Source organism: Coturnix japonica, chromosome 2 (genome assembly GCF_054131305.1).
Source record: "Coturnix japonica strain WE chromosome 2, WE-NBRP24, whole genome shotgun sequence".
Taxonomy (NCBI): Eukaryota; Metazoa; Chordata; class Aves; order Galliformes; family Phasianidae; genus Coturnix; species Coturnix japonica.
Window position 1 is genome coordinate 36066823 of NC_140664.1, and position 20151 is coordinate 36086973.

The window sequence follows — 20151 nt, forward strand, 5'->3', positions numbered from 1 at the left end:
AAAGAGTCACTCATTAGCATCACTTTATTAAACAAATCTGTGCCATTAAAGGTATCTCCTAGGTATTTACTAGATATTCACAGATGGCTTTTTATCTCTTTGACAAGATTAATAAGGCATGATTATTCTTCTTTCTATTACTGTCTAGCCTATGGAAATGTGGGGAAAAAAAAAAAAAAAAGCATTGGAGTTTTATTTATTTATTTATTTTTCTCAATGGCAAAAGGAATGAATTAAAGACTTTGTGTTAATATTACAGATGGATGCAGATGGGGAAAACAAAAAGCTACGCACACGCTCAAAAGGATCCAAGGGTGAGTTAGAAAGCACATTCTATGACCCTGTGCCCAGCACACCATGAAATATGATACTTCTGTGCACAGTCCCTAATGTACAGTAAGAGAGTGTGTTGCTTCCTTCGGGTTGCTTTTTTAATCAATGCAGGACACAGACTGCTGACATTAAGAGGCATAATGTTATTAGCTATTGCTTAAAGTAAAGCAGAAAAAAAAAAAAAAAAAAGCCAAAACAACCCTACTGTATACTATTTTCTTTGAGCTATTTCTAAAGAAAATAAAGGTTATGGTTTTTATATGAAAACATAGATATTCCATAGGGAGTTAGACAGTATTGGATGGATTCTTTCAAAATGACATACAAAACTTTGTCTCAGGCAACTGAATATTTTTCTGCCTATTGCCATTAGCTATCAGTAAATTACCCATGTAAATGCTTCAGAAGTAAATTTACTTTAATCGAAATGTGTGAATGTACGCAATATGGGAGAACCCTGTGCTTTTTTAAAGAACTGGTACTTATGCTTGATTCCACAAAGTTATGACGGAGTTGTATTTCCCAGCTATTCCTCTCTTTTTGTAAGGAACAGATGGAAATGCAGTACTGAGAGATAAACAGGCACTTAATGATCTCAACATCTGGAAAACATGATTGACTAACAATACAGTCCTTTTAGGAGAATAACTTTTTATATTAATACATAACACTTTTTGTGACTCTCGATAATGATTGAAAAAATTGAGACACATAAAAATAAATGTCAAAGATTTGCCTTCCCTGCAAGCATTTTTGCTTATGACTGTTTTAAGAAGCACAAAGTTTCCATCTTGGAAACTGAATTTAAAGGAAATTTTGCACTGTTGTTATTGTGGGGGAAACAAACAAACAAACAAACAAACAAACAAGACTATTTTGATTAACTGACATAACTCAGAAATTCTAAGTTGTTAATATCATGCCTTCAGTTTGAAGCTGTAGTCAGAGTGAAAAAATTAAAATTTAGTTTGCCTTAATTCTCTAGATCCAAATGGCCAAAGGAGTGCAACTAGACTCCACTGAGAAAATGGCAGAGAATATGAGGTAGAATGCTATCCACTGCCCATAGAAGAGGTGATAAGTACAAACTGATAAAAATATCAAATCTTCAAAGCATCCCTCAAAATTGTTCTCTGAAAGTTTAGTAAAGACATGCATATTCCAGAAGTACAAGAAAGAGGACTTATGCTACTGGATAAGAAAGTTATTGAGTAATGAAGTTGTTCAAACCCCCATATTAAAGTATATCTTCTCTATTAAAAGAGTCTCTGAACTAACAGACAAATCAAATTTAATAGAAGATTTAATATTCTATTTTCACTTCCTTTTCACTTAAGAAGATATTTACACCTTTTTAAAATTTATGGATTTTCTTTATATTTTTAACACACATGCACACACGTATGTGAACCAGTAGGTCTTGAATGTTTTCACAGAAGCTAAAAAACTCCACAAAAGTTGCCTGTGCAACATGAGAACCACCTGATGACTTTGCCAATATTCTGTATACTCTTGTGTGGGCAGGTATTTGTAAACACATAGCTTTAGTCATTCCCAAACTGAATTAAAATTCAGAAAGAGCAGAGATTTCTTATGCTTTCAACAAACATGCACCATCCTTTCTATTTATTTTTTCTTATTATTTTTTTTTGTTTGTTTGTTTGTTTTGTTTTTCACTGAAGATTATGTTTCAGGCTTCCTGCATCCTAAAATAACTGTGAGAATTACATGTTCAGTTAACATTTGCCACTGGTAGCTACAATCCCGTGGTTAGCACGAAATAGTCACCTGTGTTTTGATAGCTGTTCCTCAGTCATCAGATAGGCAGGTGCAAGGTCGCAGAAAACACAAGTCTGGAAATGTAAACTAATTCATTCTTTCCTTCTGCTTTTATTAACAGTTCAAGTGGACTCTATAGCTCAAGAGCTCAGGTAAGAACTTATGTCATTTATTTTTTCCAATTTTACTTTCTGATTTTATTGATAAATTCATATCCAGGATATTGCTATGAAATAAAAAATCCAGGATATGCAGAGGTTTAGCTTTGCTCTGACAGAATGTTCTTATGCAGATACGCTTCTAAATACACCAAAAATAAAAGCAAAATGTTAGCAGTAATTACGCAAGCATAATCAAAACTGATGCAGAATTTGCAGGATTCCAGTGTGTTGTCTTTGTCTGTAGCATATGTTAAGGCACACAACAAAAAAACCTATGGCTTATGATCAGCCTCCAGTCTTATTTTTGATGTAATAACTATAGCATTTTAACATCTGAACATTCCAAGAGCCATAAACATTTATATGGTTTTATTGGATGGCTTTTATAAAACTGATAGACTGTCTGTTTCTGTAAAAATTCTCAATATCCTCATTTTTCATCAAGTACTTACTGAGTTTCAACATTTTTTTAGAAATAGCAGAAACTACTTTTCAAATTTGTGCAGAGAATGGCATTTCACTCAAAACTATAGTTTCTACAAGAATATATACACCATCCTAGTAAAATTTGAACTAGCACACATCTGAACTATGTATCTGTGGATTCTTCCATTTAGGGAATGGAGAACCAGCATCACGTGATTTATCAGATCTGTCAGAATGCCACTCTCTCTTAATATAGGGCATGAAATATTTAGAAGATTTTTTTTTCAGTTAAGAAATACGAGAGCTGGTCTGACAGTAATGTCTCCCATTTTATTATGTTGGCCCACTATGTCAAGAGGCAGTTGTTGGTGGTATAGCAGTACAGGTTGAACCTTCCCACCAGTATCCCATTACATCTTGTTGCTGTGCAACAGTTGTCAGCAAAGGGACAGTCTCACAGAATGGTGTCTGACATGAAAGTACAGATGAAGCAAAGATGTGTCACTGAATTCCTCCATGCAGAAAAAAAATTAAAAAAATTAAAAATTACACCTATTGACATCAATTAATGCTTACTGTATATTGAGACCAAACAGTTAATGGCGGTGACTATGCTGAAAAGTAGAGACTTGCAGCTTAGAAATTGTGCTATCAAATACGTTATTGTGCTCTTTGTATCTGTTGTCATTTCATGGAAATAAATAGGAATCATTACTTTCAGAGCATATGATATTTAAAAGTTTTGTTCTATAATAAAAAAGAAGAGATTGTAATCTTTTTATACATCTTCAGCAAGTGCAATTTTAGGTTAACTTTTCAGATAAATTATTCATGGTGAGTCACTCATTCAGCTCTACGATGAACCTCATTTTTCTGTATAGCTTCAGTTTCCTGAGATTTAGTGCTTCTCCTTTCTCCTCTGTTCATCCCTAATTTACACACCAGAAGGATGCATTAATCCAAAGAGGCAGTCATCCAAAAATGAGTATGGTCCATGTGTTCCTCAGAGAAAAATGTTTGAAAAATAGAGGATGTGCAAGTTTCTGCAACATCAGAGAAGCTTTAATTCTTTCAGTATCAATTAATATAGGTTTTCCTAAGCAATTTTGCTTCTTTTTATAAAATACTTGTTATTTAAGAACTACTATGTCACAGATTGCTTTTTCTGCCAGTAGTGTGAAATGCATCTGAAAAGAAAATACAGTGGTTTAAAACACTGAACTAATCACCCAAAAAGTCATTGTCCAGACGCTAACATGGTGTTTACAATTTCTACAAAACAAAATTTCATATTGTATATCTCAGCAGTCAAATGACTTTACTGTCATGAGAGACACGTGATTGACTTTTGTGACTTTATTTGTGCATGAAAAATGAAGCTAGAGGGGCAAGAGCTGCCTTTTGAAAATGTAGCCTATGAACATATCCATATTACTCATACCTATATTATTATGGAAGAACTATTGGTCGTTTCTCAAGAATTAAAGAATGAAATAGTCTACTGTGTCCCTGGATACTGATATTGGAACTTCTGTCTTTTCTGACCAAGGTTCTAAACACTGTGTTGGCTGAAAAATTTAAATCCAGGCATAATTAATTTCCCCTTTTCCCCTGGCTTATCCTATCTGACAAAGCACTTTTACACTCCTTATTGAGTTTCTGTTACAAATGCCTTGGGATACTTTCACATGAAAGGCACTACATAAGCTTGCATGCTCGTATTGTATTATTATTAGTTTTGTAACAGTGATTGGTTCTAGAGCATTTGTTAGCTTTTTCTTATTCTTCAATTTATTTCACAAAAGTAGAGAATGAAACAAATTTAAAGTAAAACAAAGAGTTGCAATCATCAATTAAATTCAATAATGCATGAAAATGTACATCGTCTAAATTTCAAGGGATGCACACTTGCTGAATTCTTAGTGGAATTCAATGCTAAAAAAAATTAAAAGTATTGATTTTAGGGAAGCAAAAACTTCACCAAGAAATCTGACTAATTTTTTTGCTATTATCCATCTTTTCCTGAGAAATATGACCATCATTCTGCTTAAAAATTAAATTCTCAGACAAATAACACTTTCATAGCCCAGGTGTTTTGTTTTTCTTGTAGTTGTTATTCTGCTGAGTAAAATAATTAAATTTCTCTTGCACCGCACTGACTTTCTATAATATAGTACTTTTCTTCCACCTATTGATCACCTATATACAACATTATCCCTATTCAAATGCCAAACTTGCTCTGATGTAATGATATGCCTTGAAAATTTTCAAATTTTAAAGTCATAGGATTTTCTTCATACATAATAGGGCCCCCAGCACAAGAAAGACAAAGCTTTTGGAACAGGTCTGGAGGACGGCCACTAAGATGATCAGAGGGCTGGAGCACCTCTCCTGTGAAGAAAGGTTGAGGGAACTAGGCTTGTTTAGCTTGCAGAAGAGAAGGCTCTGGGGAGACCTCATTGTGGCCTTCCAGTACTTGAAGGGAGAGTATAAACAGGAAGGAGAACAGCTGTTTACATAGGTGGATGGTGATAGGACAAAGAGAAATGGTTTTAAACAGTCAGGGGAGATTTAGGTTAGATATTAGGAGGACGTTTTTCACTCATAGGATGGTGATGCACCAGAACAGGCTTCCCAAAGTGGTTATGGATGCCTCATCCCTGAAGGCATTCAAGGCCAGGCTGGATGTGCCTCTAGGCAGCCTGGTCTAGTGGTTGGTGACTCTGCCCATGGCAAAGGGGTTTAAACTAGATGATCATTTCAACCCAGGCCATTCTATGATTCTGTGATTGTTGTCAGCAGTTTGGATTTATAAGATTTTTTTTTTCCTTTATCTACTGTATAGGTTATAGCACTGAAGTGCAGTACACTAAACTAATACAACAGTAATAACACTTCAGTATAGAACTGTTAGTCCTGTCAGCCTCAATTATTTACTTACAAACTACACGGTTTGTACTTTTTCATACAGGAATGCAGTGCTTTGGTGTCTCACTCCAATTTATAGGAGGAAGCAGAGGATCTTTAATATATGTATACCTCGTGTGAGATTAAGAAACAACGGTTGGTCTGACCAGTTTATTACAAATCTTAATCAGGGAGATGGGGAAGGGAAGGACGGATGATTTAGGGTGATGGGGAATGGAATGCAGGTGATAAAAAAGATAGAAAAAGGCAAGAACTGCATAAAGTGGGGATAGTCACCACCAGGTCCAGCAGTGGTCCCTCTGCAAGACATTCTGATGCTCCGAGGTGAAAGAAACAGGGGGGAGAAGGGGTGGGGAGGAGCAGCAGTGTGGCCAGCCTTGGGCAGCAAGAGGGTGGCAGGAAGAAGCCACAGCGTTAAGTCCAGAAGCAGGCAGCAGGATTCAGGTAGCAGGTCTAGGAGAGTCCATCAGCAAGCAGGACTTCTGTAGTGAGGGATCTGATGGCAGACACCTTCTTGTTCTTCTTCAGCACACAAGCATCACGTTGTGAGGTATCTGATATCAGAAAACCCTTCGTGTTCTTCAGCACGCAGGCATCTTCTTCAGCATGTAGGCATCTTCTTCAGCATGCAAGTGTCAGGTTGTGAGAAATCTTATGTCAGAAAGTCTAACTTCATGGTTACTAATCCCTCTTTTATCCTCCTTTTTCCTGCCTATGAAACATTCCTGGGTGCTTGTGTAAGAGTCATGTGCAGCACCCCCTGAGATGGACATCTTCCTTGAGATAAGCTCACACAAAAGACCACTTCACAGCCATTCATCTGCAGTTTATCTCTCTCTCATTGCCCTTGGCCTTGTCCATCTGTGTCCCTCAGACAAAGGATTTCAAAACCCTTGACCAGGACTTGCTTGGACTTGTTCATCTGTGTCCTTCAGCAAGCTTTGAGTCAAATGTATAAAAGAATAATCTCTTACTTTTGTCATTCCATTGGTAGCTCAGCACACAAGAAGAGATCAGTTTTTGTCACAATCTGAACATCACAAAACAGAGCAAAATATAATGTGTAATAGAAATGAGTTCTAAAGCCAGGAGTTCTGTCTCATACATAACATCACTGTTGAACCCATCATCTAGAAGCAGAAAGTTCTTCTCTTAGATTATTTAGTCATGGAATACTGAAAGGACCAGGTTTGTCAGCTGTGCTAAGGATTAGAATGAAAATCAGAGAGAAGTGAGGAATATTGCTATGATGTATTCTCATTACTGTGTTCTACTTAACAGATGGGATACAGTATGATGAACCATCTGTAGGTTATGGAGTTGCATCTGGGTCAGACCAAGGAAGAGTAAATTGGATAGATTGAAGCCTAGAATTACAAAAGAGTGGATCAATTTGGCTAGATCCATATCTCAATAGAAAGGGTTTGGTTTCTGGGTTAGATACAGGTGAGAACAAATCCTTCTGACTTCTGTCACTAATGATTAAAGAAGACTCCACCACACACTTGTGCTTCAAGTCACGGAGAACATACATGCTCTCTGGTCACTGTCATTACACTTCCAGTTACACTTCCCCTTACTATCAGCTGAGTTAGAACATTTCTTCAAAAGGACTATTTCTTTAAAATTAAGAAAAGTTAATTTTCATTCATAGCCCTTGTTTCAGATGAGGGACGTTTTAGATATTCAGATAAGTTAAAATATTCAATGTGAATAAAATATAGATATAAGTAGAAGAAATAACTACACTTTGCAGCTGTCTTTTGATACGGAGTGTGAAAAGCAAGGAAAGAAACCTTATAATCAGTAACACTGAAGTGTTCCAAAAGGCTTCTGTTGCTAAACTATATTCTTCAACTTTAACCAAAATATTTAAGTATGTCAGTATAAATAGAAGTATTGACATGTAATGAAAATCATTTTACCAGGTTATTTATTTTACAATTTGGAATGTTTTTTTTTTTTTGTTTTGTTTTGTTTTGTTTTGTTTTGTTTTCCTTAGTAGAGGTAGGTTATATGTATCACATCTGAAGGCTAATTTCAGGCAGCAGCAGAATGAAGGTAGGAAATTTGATAGATAGATGTTTTGGCCACTCAGGAAGTTTGTAACAACAACAACAACAGCAAAGCCTAGCTGCATTTAAAAAGGAATGATTAACTGGTAACTCTTTTTGTGAGCATCAGAAAATTAGCAGGTTTTGAAGAAGTGTTTTTATGAAGAGAAAGTCTGGTGGATTACTTCAGAAAGAAATGAAAGCTCTACTTAGATGATGGAAGGAGAAGTGGGCACATGAGATAAAATCAAACAAAAAGGCTGAAAGATTGTCCACAGTAAGAACTGAGATTGTGATTGATTTATGTAGCTATTGTACTGTTATCCCAAAGAACTGTCTAAAGGTGAGACACTGACAGAGAAAGCTGCTTGTTCCTATCCTGTATATAGAAACTGTCAGGATTCTCCTTAGTGTTTAGCTTCTGGTTCCACAGAAATTGCTCATTGACTTCTATTTTTTGAAACCACTATGTTAAAGCACATTTCTGTTAGAGCACATCCAGAGAAGGGCCACAAAGATGATCTACAGATGATCTCCTATGAGGACATGCTTTGAGAGCTGCAGCTGTTCAGCCTAGAGAAGAGAAGGCTATGTGGTAACCTGATAGCTGCATTTCAGTATCTAAGTGGGAGAAACATGAAGGAAGATGACAGACTCTTAAGCAAGGTCTGTGGCAACAGAACAAGGAGAAATGGTTTCAAGGTCATTGAGGGTAGATTTAGCTTAGATACAAACAAAAAATCTTTTACAGTGAAGGTGGTGAGGCACTGGAACAGGTTACTTAGTGTTGTGGATGATGTCCTATCCCTGGAGACTTTCAACGCAAGACTGGATAAGGACCTTGGCAACCTGATCGAGCTATGGATGTCCCTGTTTATTGCAGGGGAGTTGGACTAGATGGACCTCAGAGGCCCCTTAGAACTCTGAGGACTCTGTGATTTTATGAGCTGATCAGCACAGCATTTGATCTGAGACAAAAATCTATATCAGGCTGGTTTTATTGATAAATGTTTTTCGATTAAACAATAAGCATATATATTAATAACATTTATTTCCAGGCTCTGGAAACAGAATAGAAGTACTTACAGTTTTCCCCGTTGCTTGGAAAAGGAACTTCCTCCCTGCCATTGTAGAAATTTAAATGGCAATGAGTCTTTGAAACCGTTAACCTCAACATCTTATTCTATGACTTCTGGCATAAGTAAGGTTGTTGTTCTGTCATCAATAGTATTTTCTTCAATTCAAAAGAAATTTTATTTCTTATTCTTTTATGACAACATGGTTAGGTTACCAAGGAATTCAGGCTACCATTCTAGTCAGTTTTATCCTCAAAGAATCTGTGGAAAACTGTTTTTTACTGAGGAAAAAATATTTTGTAATTGATATTTAATAGAAAATGTTGAACAGTTAAATATAAACAAACACTGAACAATCTATATGTGGTACTGTTTAGAGTGAGGCAAAGGCAAGTGCATGATGGTCACAGACCTAATAAAATACTAGTGCTGAAATTCACCTGTCCTTATAATTATAGCCCGTACATCAACTGTTCATATCATGGTAAATAAAATTTTGTGAGACTGTCATGTCTAATATCCTCCCATGTTTCTTTCTTCATATTCTAGTCCCACTTTGAAAAGCCACCAAATTGTGAATTGTGCATTTTTGGCTCTCTTAATCCTCTCCCCATGCCTTTCCCTAATCCTCCTCTCTTCTACTCTCTCTTTCTTAGTACTCTGATGAGCATATAGACCTCAGGCACTTTGTCCTTTTTGTAGCCCCCATATGTTTTCATACTTTAGTATCAGAGTTCACTCTCAGTACTGTTAAATCATATCAATAAAGCAGAAACATTAGCACAGGTGTAAACTAAAAATTCAAATATTGCACCTCAGATTTTCACTTTCAGATGTTCAGGCTAGAGAGTCATGGCTTGCATTAAATGTTTAGAACTGGTGTGTAATGAACACTTCTTTTTTTCCTCTTGAAATTCTTTACATGAAATGATAAGTTGTAATACAGTGTTCATTCAGAAAATAGAACCTTTGTTTCAGTGGAGAGAAATTAAATGGTTTGGTTTTGAATGAGCTCAAGTAATGACATTAACATTTTACAGGTAATCCTGAGTTTGGTAGTTATTTTACTTGACTATTTCATGAACTGTTCTCAATAACTGTTAATGTAGCTGAAATAGGAACTATATCTTATATTTCCTTTGATATGCCAAGGGTTGGAATTGTTCGCTACAATGAATCATTTGCAGCTGTTAAAACCTTTTGATTCCTGCCCTATGAACTCTATATTTTCTTCTGTATTTATTTAAAATTTACATTTAAAATTTACATCTCACATTATCTTCTAATGTCTGTTATGTGTAAGTCTAGCCAGCACCTATAGTATCACTGCCTTGTCTTGAATTACTGTGACATTTTATTTGGGTGTGGTTCTACTGTTTTTTTCCCTTAAAGTCTCACTTTTGATTTAAAAACTACAGTGTGTAATTAGTTTCAATGTACTTTTTTTGAAACTGTTACTTTTGCCATATGTGGCAAATCCACACCACTTTAACTGCGGCTGCTAGACTGTCAGGTTTTTTTCTGCCTGAGAGTTTTTTGCTAGGTCAAGTGGTGCCAATCTAGGCCAGGTTCCATGGGGTCCTGGACAGCCTCATCCAGTGGGTGGCAACCCTTCTCAAGACAGGGGTGTGGGAACTGAAGTCTTCAAGGTTCCTTCCAACCCAAGCAGTTCTATGATTCTATGACTGGATGATTTTACAGTTTTGTAATGTTTCTTGCTTTGAACCAAAAAAAATTATGTTGTTTAATGTATTCCCAGAGATGCTGTCTACACCATCACAACTTCAGTGTTCATCAGCACCTAGTAAATATTATCCTTCTAACCATGTACTGGAATTTCAAGTTGTTTATGCCTTATTGCTTTCTGTTGAGTGACAGAATGTATTAGAACATTATAGCCCCAAATGGTTCCTTCCTCTTATGGCAGATCCATTCTCTATGGATGACCACAAGCAATGTAGGGAATGAAATGACATGACATCGGATTTCTGCTTCACATATATCAGTAATGAGTTAAATATTATTACTAGTTGCATTGCTCTGCTTAACTGATGTCAAAGGTGGATTCAGACAAGAAAAAACAAACTAAAACAGAATACATGCAGGCAAGAGTCAGCAAAGAAAGGAAAAAATCCAGGTCCTTTTATGCTTTTATGTTTAACAGAGTCTCTGACAATGACTTACTTAGGATCCCGTTGTCTGTTGCCAACAAATAAATAAATAAATAAATAAATAAATAAATAAACAAACAAACAAATAAATAAATAAGGAAGTAATCCTCTTTTACATCTTCTCTAACCAAACTGAAGGAATTTGCATGGTTGTTATTTACAAATTTACAGCAGTTAGCAGGCTGACCATTCACATGTAAGGCTTTCTGGATTCAGAGATTGTATGGATGATCTACAGTTCTGACTATGAACTTAATCTGTTCTAAGCTACATTTTTGGCTTGGGTCCAAGTATGTATTACTGACCTACTGAGCAGAGGCAGACTGAGTGACTGAATGGAAAAGAGGGTAGGATTTGGTCAAACTCTTGGGTACTCATTCAGATCACCAAGTTTAAGAATTTATTGAGTTCCAGTAAATAAAAAATAAGTTTTCTCCAAACCATCTTTTAAGAAACATAACTTACCTCCTGTTAAAGGGCCCAAATCTGTCTCTAGCTACATTGAATATCATTATGAGCTGACAAGCTTTTAAACTGGAACAGTAATCTCAGAAAAGAGAATTACAGTCTGTGCTGTTCTCTGAGCTGTCTTTTCTGTGGAGACAACAATACTGAAATAGCAAACTGTGGTTTAAAAAAAGAGAGTTTTAAAGAAAAAAAAAGTGATTTCTTGAGCATGATAATTACATTTTAAGTTCTTATTCTAATCAAAATTTGAAATCCTTGTCTTTTAGCCTCAGGCATCACATGGCTAGACTTTACCATAACTATTTTTTCCTATGTTATTGCCAACTTACCAGCACTCCACTCTTAACGTGTTTCATTTTATTTGCTCAGTCATTTCACAGTCCAGTTGTTCTTTTTGGTCAGGTGGCCTATAACATTTAGTTTACTGTCTGAAACATCTCCAAGCTCAGTATATAACGACTCAACATGATTAGCCATTTCTCCCTAGCCTCTTTCATAGGGGCTAATAAATCCTCTTTAACCAACAAGGCTGTGGCAACTCTTTTGCTTTTCTTATATGTCTTTTTAAAATAAAATATGTCTTTCAATATCACCCTTCACCCAGCTTTCAGTTATGATACAGTATTTTCTCCACTTTATTATCTGTCTCGTCCTGTTGTGTTTTTCCTAGCAAAATCTTTAATTTGTGTATATAGACAGACACTTTAATATCCTAAAGTTACTGAGCTTATTTTGCTCATATTAGTGTCCACAAATATGAATCCCCCTTTTATCTTTCTCCTCATTTATACCTCATGTGATTTCCTTTCATCTTGGCCTGGCTCTGGACTGAACTTTTCACAACTCTGACATTTGAGAAAAAGATCATTGCCCATGTATGACAGTTACCTTTTCTATTTGTGGAATGCCTTTTAACCCTGGAATGATTGCTACAGTGCATAGGAACAAGCCCTGTATCTCTCACAGATACAGCTCATAAGCCAAATGTTTTGGTTTCTACGGCTTTGTTAGAGACAAAGAGGTGAAATGCACTTTTGTGTTGTGTATTATAATTTTTAAAAAGTAACATTTCTATTTTCTTTAATTATCTTTGTCTTTCTAGTTCTGAGGTTTTTTTCACTGCTTCAGTGATATCAATTCATCAGATCTAAATGACAAGCTAGTTGCTTATTAGTTTGATCTCTTCCTATTTTAGCACTTAAAAATATTGATGGAAGGAAACTACCCTTATCTGAAGAACTCTGTTCCAAAAGATTTTTCAGGAATTCTAATCTAGAGTTATTTCTGGTCTTAGACAGTAAGTGACTTGTACCTCATGCATTGATTACGGTTTTCTCAGTTGCGGGTAGGGAGGTAGAATGGTCTTCTCATATAACCTGTGTTCCAGCACATTCCGCAATTCAGTGAGAAATTCGGAGACATACAAAACATCAGTTAAGTGTACCATCATGTCCCCCAGGGTAGAATGATGTTTATAAATGGGAAGTTCATTTTATCATGAAGCATCAGAATTAAATGATGTAGAAATTTTGAGAATGTATGTATTCTGTAAAACAGACAAGATACAGGGAAACCTCGCTTCAGGCTTCCAGTACTTAAAAGGAGTCTATAAACATGAGAGAAATCAACTTTATGCACAGGTAGATAGTAGTAAGACAAAGAGGAATGGTTTTAAACTAAATGGACAAGATTTTTATTAGATGTCGGGGAATTCTTTGACTGAGAAAGTGGTGAGGTGTTGGAACAGGCTGCTCAGTGAGGCTGAGAATGCCCTGTCCCTGGTATTTAAAGACATGGATGATTGGATGGGGCCCTGAGCAATCTAATCTAGTTCTTGATCAAAAGGTATGCAATCATGTCTGTGGCAGAGGAGTTGGAATTTGATGATCCTTGAGGTTCCTTCGAACCCAAATAATTCTGTGGTTCTATGATTACCTTTGCAAGAATGTGAAGAGTTCTGAAATACTGCACATTCATTACTCTTATCTTGAGCTATCAGTCTCACGGATGGAAAACATCTCATTGAGTATATTCCTTAAAAAGTAAACACATAAACAAATGAGTAATTGATCAAGAAGATCTTAATAAACAAATAAATCATTTTTAATGTCCTTTGATTGACTTTTCTTAGTTTAATACCTGGCACCTATAATGAAATTTGAGTGGAATACTGTAAATGGAATTACTATATAATTATTATTTTTCCAAGGGTATAAACTTCTTATTTTCCATCAAAATTGATGCAATTTATTTTCTTCCATTAGAAATTTATGTTCTCTCTCATTTTGTAAAATCTGAGAGTAACTTATGTCACTTAAAAGTATGTTCTATCCAGTTTTCTGTATGTAGGATTTGTCTTTGTCAGAATCAGAATATGTGGATTCTTTAATTTCATGGTATTGAGAACAACATCCTAGCCTTTGGATAATGAATAGTTTGAGTGGACTTGACTGATGTTGTGGCTCTTTAGACTTTCTGTGAATTCCAACTTCTGACTACTATGAGACAGTATCTTAATAGTCTTTCTGCCTCCTCTCACTTTTAGAGCAACCTCAACTGAGAATATTAACACTCTCACTCCAACTAGGCTATAAAATTTGCATGCAGTCTCTGCAAACAATGAGGATTACTTAAGGAAACAGAACATAAATCTGACTGACTTAATCTGAAAACAAAGAAGATAATTGGATTGTAGTCACTTTCCACCTTCCTCAACCATTAATGTCTATCTGAAGACGCTGTAATTTACAGTACTTGAGTCTTCAGTTGCAGTGATGAGACAACCTAAGCTGTGTTTCTTTGGAGTCCAGTATTGCATATCCTTTCAGGAACGTCCAGCATTCTTAGTTACTGTAAACAATTACATCAATGTTGTTTCAATCAACATATGATCATCCCCTTCCTCTACCCAATACTAGTCATTTCTCCTGATTATCATCAGCTTATGTGGAGCTCAGGATTTTTTGTTTGAATTTGAGGGATTAGAGACATATAGCTGTAGCCTAATCCCTTGGGAGCCACTAGGCAGTTACTTAGAATCCAACTCATCTATTTCTTAGGTAACTAAAAGATGTAGAAAATGACTAAGTTAGGGAGACATTCAGAATTTCTATTCCTTTTCAGTACCTTTACAGCTTTAAAATTCTTAGGAGAAAATCTAATTATGACAGACAATTGTAAGCTATAAGTTCAGCTTTGAGTAATGTGTTCCTGCAACCTAAAATATCAACTTTACCCATTTGTAAGAAATGAGTAGTAAGCTGCCCAGGGAGGTGGTGGAATCACCAACCCTGGAGGTGTTGAAGGAACATTTGGACATTGTGTTAAGGGACATGGTCTAGTATGAACTATTGGTGGATTGTTGGAGTGATCTTGTAGGTCTTTTCCAACCTTGGTGATTCTGTGGTTCTGTGATTCTATGATTTGATGGATAGTCATGGGACACCTGCAAGCCTGTGAAAAAACTTGATCAAGCCCTAAAGAAGCCAAAAAAAATCTTTACTCACAATCTCATTAAGGAATAGTTGAGCAAACGTTCTCCTTTTTCTGCTGGTGTGAAGTTAAATGATTCTGCAGATCAAATGAGCATATATATATTTAACTGAAATTCCATAGTTTAATATTTATCTTTGTAACATAGCTAAATTATCAGTCAAAAAGTAACTGAGATTAAGAATTCAGTTGTTTTCTCCAGAAACTGCGGTGTTCCATTAATTATTCTTGTGCAAACCTACATGAAGAGCCAAATCCTTAAATAGTATTAGACAATACATGAAAATTCCTTGATATTCAGACAGTCATCTTCTGTCCTTATCCTAAGGAGCATACTTGAGAAGAGGTACGTTCTGTTCTTTTTATTTTACAGGGTATCTATTATAGACAGTAGCAAACATCAGTTATCTGGTTAAATGTACCCCTGGTTTTACCTACTATGGCAATTCTTATGTCCATTATCACGCTTTACAAACCCGCAGGCTGCTTTGAATAATAGAAAAGAAAAAATCTCCCAGAGGCCTGGAAATCTTGCCAGCATATTAATAACAAAAATCTTTGCTGGCTACAAAGTGGTTAAAGGTCAGGGTAAAGGCCTGACATGCACATTGCTTATATGAACCATTTATGAAAAAAGATGGACATGACAATTAGGCAGTTTTCAGTATTAGGAAAAACTACAGACTGTGAGGATTGCTCTGTCTTCTGAGGCACTGTTCTGTGGATTCAAACCAATGCACCACTGTATGTATATTACCATTGTCTGTCTCAGTACATACAAGTAGAACCTTTTGGATAATGCTGTATATGATACAAGATTGTTTTTGATAGCTGAATCACTGACTAAAAAAATAACATTAAAAATCTCTTCGTTATAAAAGTGCTAAAATTACTTATTCAGAAAATATTAGTACATTTAATCTGGGGAAGAAGTGTGCATTTACTTTGGGCTCATGACAAAAAGAACTTCTGGTTTATGATCCTCAGATTACCAAATAACCTTGACAGCTGAATCAGTGTTCCATGACAACAAGCAAGCCATTGATAAATAGCAACAAAACTATTAGACGTTGAATTTATGAGATGAGTAATAGAGAAGCTAAATTATAGGTTTACCATTTGAAAAACTACAGCATGACAAATCTGTGCTAACGTATGTATGTGTGTCTATGTGTGAATGCACTGAAGGAAAAGAGAGAAATGGAAACTTTTTAAGACAGAGATAAAATCAGCTTGCCATGGATATTACAAAGGCACAAATGTATTACCTTTATGTGAATTAGTTAAATTCAATGTAAGTAACTGAAAAAGCTACTGTGAAGTTTTCTTCCTGGTTTTATTCTCATTTTTACTTTTAAGCACTGTGATGTAGGAAAAAAAAAAAGGCTGAGGGGGGGTGAGAGGGAGGGGGGTGGGGTGGAAATTCTGGTAAGCAGTAGTTCTTCAAACTGCCTATTGCAAACTAGTAAATTCCATTTAAAGTCAAAACCTGAACTATAGAGAGTCAACACCAAAAGTAAGAGTATACTCTGCTGGAGTTGGAAAAACTCTTCTTGGCCTATTTGCACATCCTAGGAAAGAAACAACAATTATTTTTTATCCTCCTGTAATCAGAATGAAATGTATCAGGAATCATTTTTAATTAGGTTGAATTTAGTGTCAGAAACAGTCTTGCTAGCAGGAGAAGGGAAGTAATTGTCTCTCTGTACACAGCAATAGAGGCCACACCTCCAGTACTCTGTTTCCTTTTCAGCCCGTCACTGCAAGAAAGACTGTGAGGCACTGGAGTGCATCCAGAGAAAGGCAACTAAAGTGGCAAGGGGTCTGGAGCACAAGTCCTATGAGGAGTGACTGAGGGAACTGGGGTTGTTCTGTATGGAGAAACAGATAAGAACAAGATAACTTTCTGATAGGAAACTTTCTGATATGACTGATCTTCCAGGCATACCTGTAGGCTTTCTGTTCTGACAGTGGTTAAGAAATTTTTGATTTACTGCAGTAAAATGTGAGAGCAAAACTGAAGACTAATCTTGATCAAAAGAAACCATGAAGTTACTTTTGCTTCAGAAATTTGCTTTATTGTGATCCAAAAAAAAACCAAAAAAACCAAAAAAACCAAAAAAACAAAACCATAGGGGCCCGTGGGGACCTACGAGCAATCTTAAAAAAAAAAATAAAATAAAATAAAATAAAATTAAAAAGTTGTTTCTGCTCCTGCCATACTGAAATAGTCATTGTCAAGTGGGATTCTTGTGCTCTTATTTTTCAAATGCAGGACTGCAGGTGACAGGTGGCAGCAGCACTCTAGTGTTCATCTTGTCTGTGATCTGCAAACGTCTGAGTCTGGCTGTTTTTCATGGTGAAACACCAATGGGCTGACAGCTAACATTAAGTTTGCAGAAAAGTATTGTAGGTAGTGGGCAAGAATACAGCAATCACCTTATGTTCTGATTATGTTTTTCGTTACCTTCACTGGAATATACACAACAGTCAGACGAGTTACAGGATTAATGCTGTGGAGCTCGATGAAGTTCTGTGACCTGTGTTAAAGAGGACAGTATGCTGGATGATCTAATTGGATCTTCAGTTCTAAAAATCTGTTAATTATACTTCTGTAAGAAACAGCTGCAGCTTTGTCAAAGGGGAATTAAACACTGGAAATTCATATTGTCCCAAGTACTGTTACAGTAGGTACTGGAGATAAATTTGAAGCTTGACAAATAAATGAAGGAGATTCAAAGGCAAACTTTGTGAAGGTTTTGGTTAATAAAGCAATTTTGTGTGAAGGGTATTCAAACATTTGTCATTTATTCATTTTGCCTGAACCAGTATGAATGGTACTGTCATTCACAAATATCAGTTAAGAAACATTTGATTGTACTTTTTTAGAAACTAATCGTGCATATTCATCTGTACTGCATCCACATCTGATGTCTGTTATATGGCCATCATTTCTAAAGGGACACTTAAACTCTGTTAGGATTCTGACCTTTAACTTGGTATTCCTGTTATCCTCTATTCATAAACAGAGTAATAACTGAGAAGCCTTAGTATATTCAACTACAGATGGTGGTTTGTGTCCAGTAATGCTAATGCCCATGGCATTTTAGCTTTCAGAAGATCATGAATATCTGCTGTGTTTAAGGTGCATATGGCAGAACTGTAACATTCCCCTCAAACTGCAGATCATCGTATTTCCACGTCCTTCATGTTTGCAATGATGAATTGCCAAAAAAGTGCTTAGCCAAAAATGGGTATCCTTTTAAACAAAATGCTGAAGTTAGTCATATGCTTTCATCCAAAACAATCAGAACCTGAGCCAATTTAGTGCACATAAGATACCTTGGAAGGATTAATTTATGCTGTAGAGCTTGTCATATGTTTAACCAATAGGAGTTCTCTGTACACATGGATTTTTTTTTTCCAAATCTTGAAGCTAAGTCAGTGAGCCAAATGCAAAATCTAGCACCTAAGGGCATCTTGTAGATTTGTAACACACCCTGCGGGTGCCTAGCGTTGAGAAACCATTGAGTGGATTACACAGATTCATATAGTTATTTTTTTCAGTGCTGACAGACATAATATGAATACTATAATTAAGACTGCATAAATTTTTTAGAATAATGTGCATAGGAGAACAATAAAACTGCACAATGTCACTTATTCACCCAAAAAAATTATTTTAAAGGGTGAGTTGAATGTTTGAGCCTCCGTAGTGGGGTACTGCAAATGTAACACCTATACACCACACAGATCAAGTGTATGGTATACTAAGTTGTATTGAATTTCTCTAGAAGCAAATTAATATGTAGATCGATACTTAGGTCTTGTAGGAGCTGAAAGAAATATATCAAATCTGCTAATAATCTCCCTCATTAAAAATCAGTCATCTCTTCTCAAATCAGTTGTACAAAATTTAAGTATTTAGACAAGGCCTTTTCCAGGGGATCATTTGAGCGATTTATTGCAAACAACCAGTTCTTCGTGGGATGAATAGCTGTCTGTTGGAGCCTCTTTCCAAAGTCTTTACAGAGACCTGAGAAGATCCTGAACCAGGCACTTATGGCTGAAGTTAATGAAATGAAGCCAGTGCTCAGAACTGATATTGAGAGACTCATACTAAAAAATATTCTGAATATGCAGTGTCTTTCAAATGTGTTATGATGTTGAACTGCATATGATGACTAAAATTGAATTCAAGATACATGGTTAGTTTTTACCTTATGTGAATACATGGAAAGATCTGGCTCAAAGCAAAGGAATGAAAAATATGACTGTATCTAATACGTGTTGTATTTTCTAGTCATACATGATACATTTTTGGGTCAAAGTCTCATTTTTTCCCCAACATGACTTTATAATAAACAGCTTTGCCGTCTTTCTGACTATAGAGATGACAAAGAAGTTTGTTCTAAAAGGATGCACAATGCAGCAACAAATATACCTAAGAAGACACAATCTAAGAAGACATGGGTGTAACAAGAAATCAGCATGTTCCAACCCATTGGCACATTCCAAGATGATTCTGCAATTCTGTTAACATAGGCAGCTATGGAGAACTGTATTGAAGAGGGGAGCATTGCAAAGCCTGAATGGGGCCTGATGATTGCATCTGGTATACAAATCCAAAAACAAAATTAGACATTAGAAGTATAAAATTTATTATATTCCTCCACCCCAATTCTGTGTGGACATTTTTAGTGAATATCAAAGATAATAAAATTGAACACTGAGTCACAAAATAACATGCTTATCTTAAATTTGAATGTCAACCAGTTATCAAAAAATGAATGAGTAAAACCTCTGTGATCAACAGCACAGAGTACAAAAGCAAATGTACTACTAGCATAAAGACAGTGGAACTAAAGTATATTGTACTATAACTGGTGGTATATTTTTCCCATTAGCTGCTTTTTTTCTGGATTATCAGTCCAGCCTACATCTTTTTTCATCCCTTCCTGGGTGTATTTATTCTACAACAGAGCTTGGATTAACATATGATTACTTAAGATTAAACATGTTGAGTTATCGGTCTTTTAGTTTTGTCTTTCTCTTCATTCCCCTTCCCCCAGAGAGATTTTGGCAGCACTCAAATGGATAGTGAATTTGTGAATTTGTTTCAGGATCCTGAAAACAAAAAATGTGAGCTAAAATTAAATATTCACTAAATACAACTCACAGCAGCTGTAAGTGAACTGATATTGTGTCAGTCCTCTCCTGTGTAGATGAAATGTAGACAAGAGGATGATGGTAGTTTTTTAAC

The 20151-nt window shown here is 35.8% G+C and overlaps 1 protein-coding gene across 5 annotated transcripts in view; it reads left to right on the forward strand.

Moving 5' to 3' along the window:
* The window catches only part of ST18 (ST18 C2H2C-type zinc finger transcription factor), a 174966-nt gene that overhangs the window by 105004 nt on the left and 49811 nt on the right, over positions 1-20151 (forward strand). For all 5 annotated transcript variants that reach the window (XM_032442722.2, XM_085537383.1, XM_032442724.2 and 2 more), the window contains 2 exons: positions 260-314; positions 2234-2264. In XM_032442722.2, coding sequence (XP_032298613.2) covers positions 260-314; positions 2234-2264 — 86 coding nt within the window. The remainder of the gene's footprint in view (positions 1-259; positions 315-2233; positions 2265-20151) is intronic.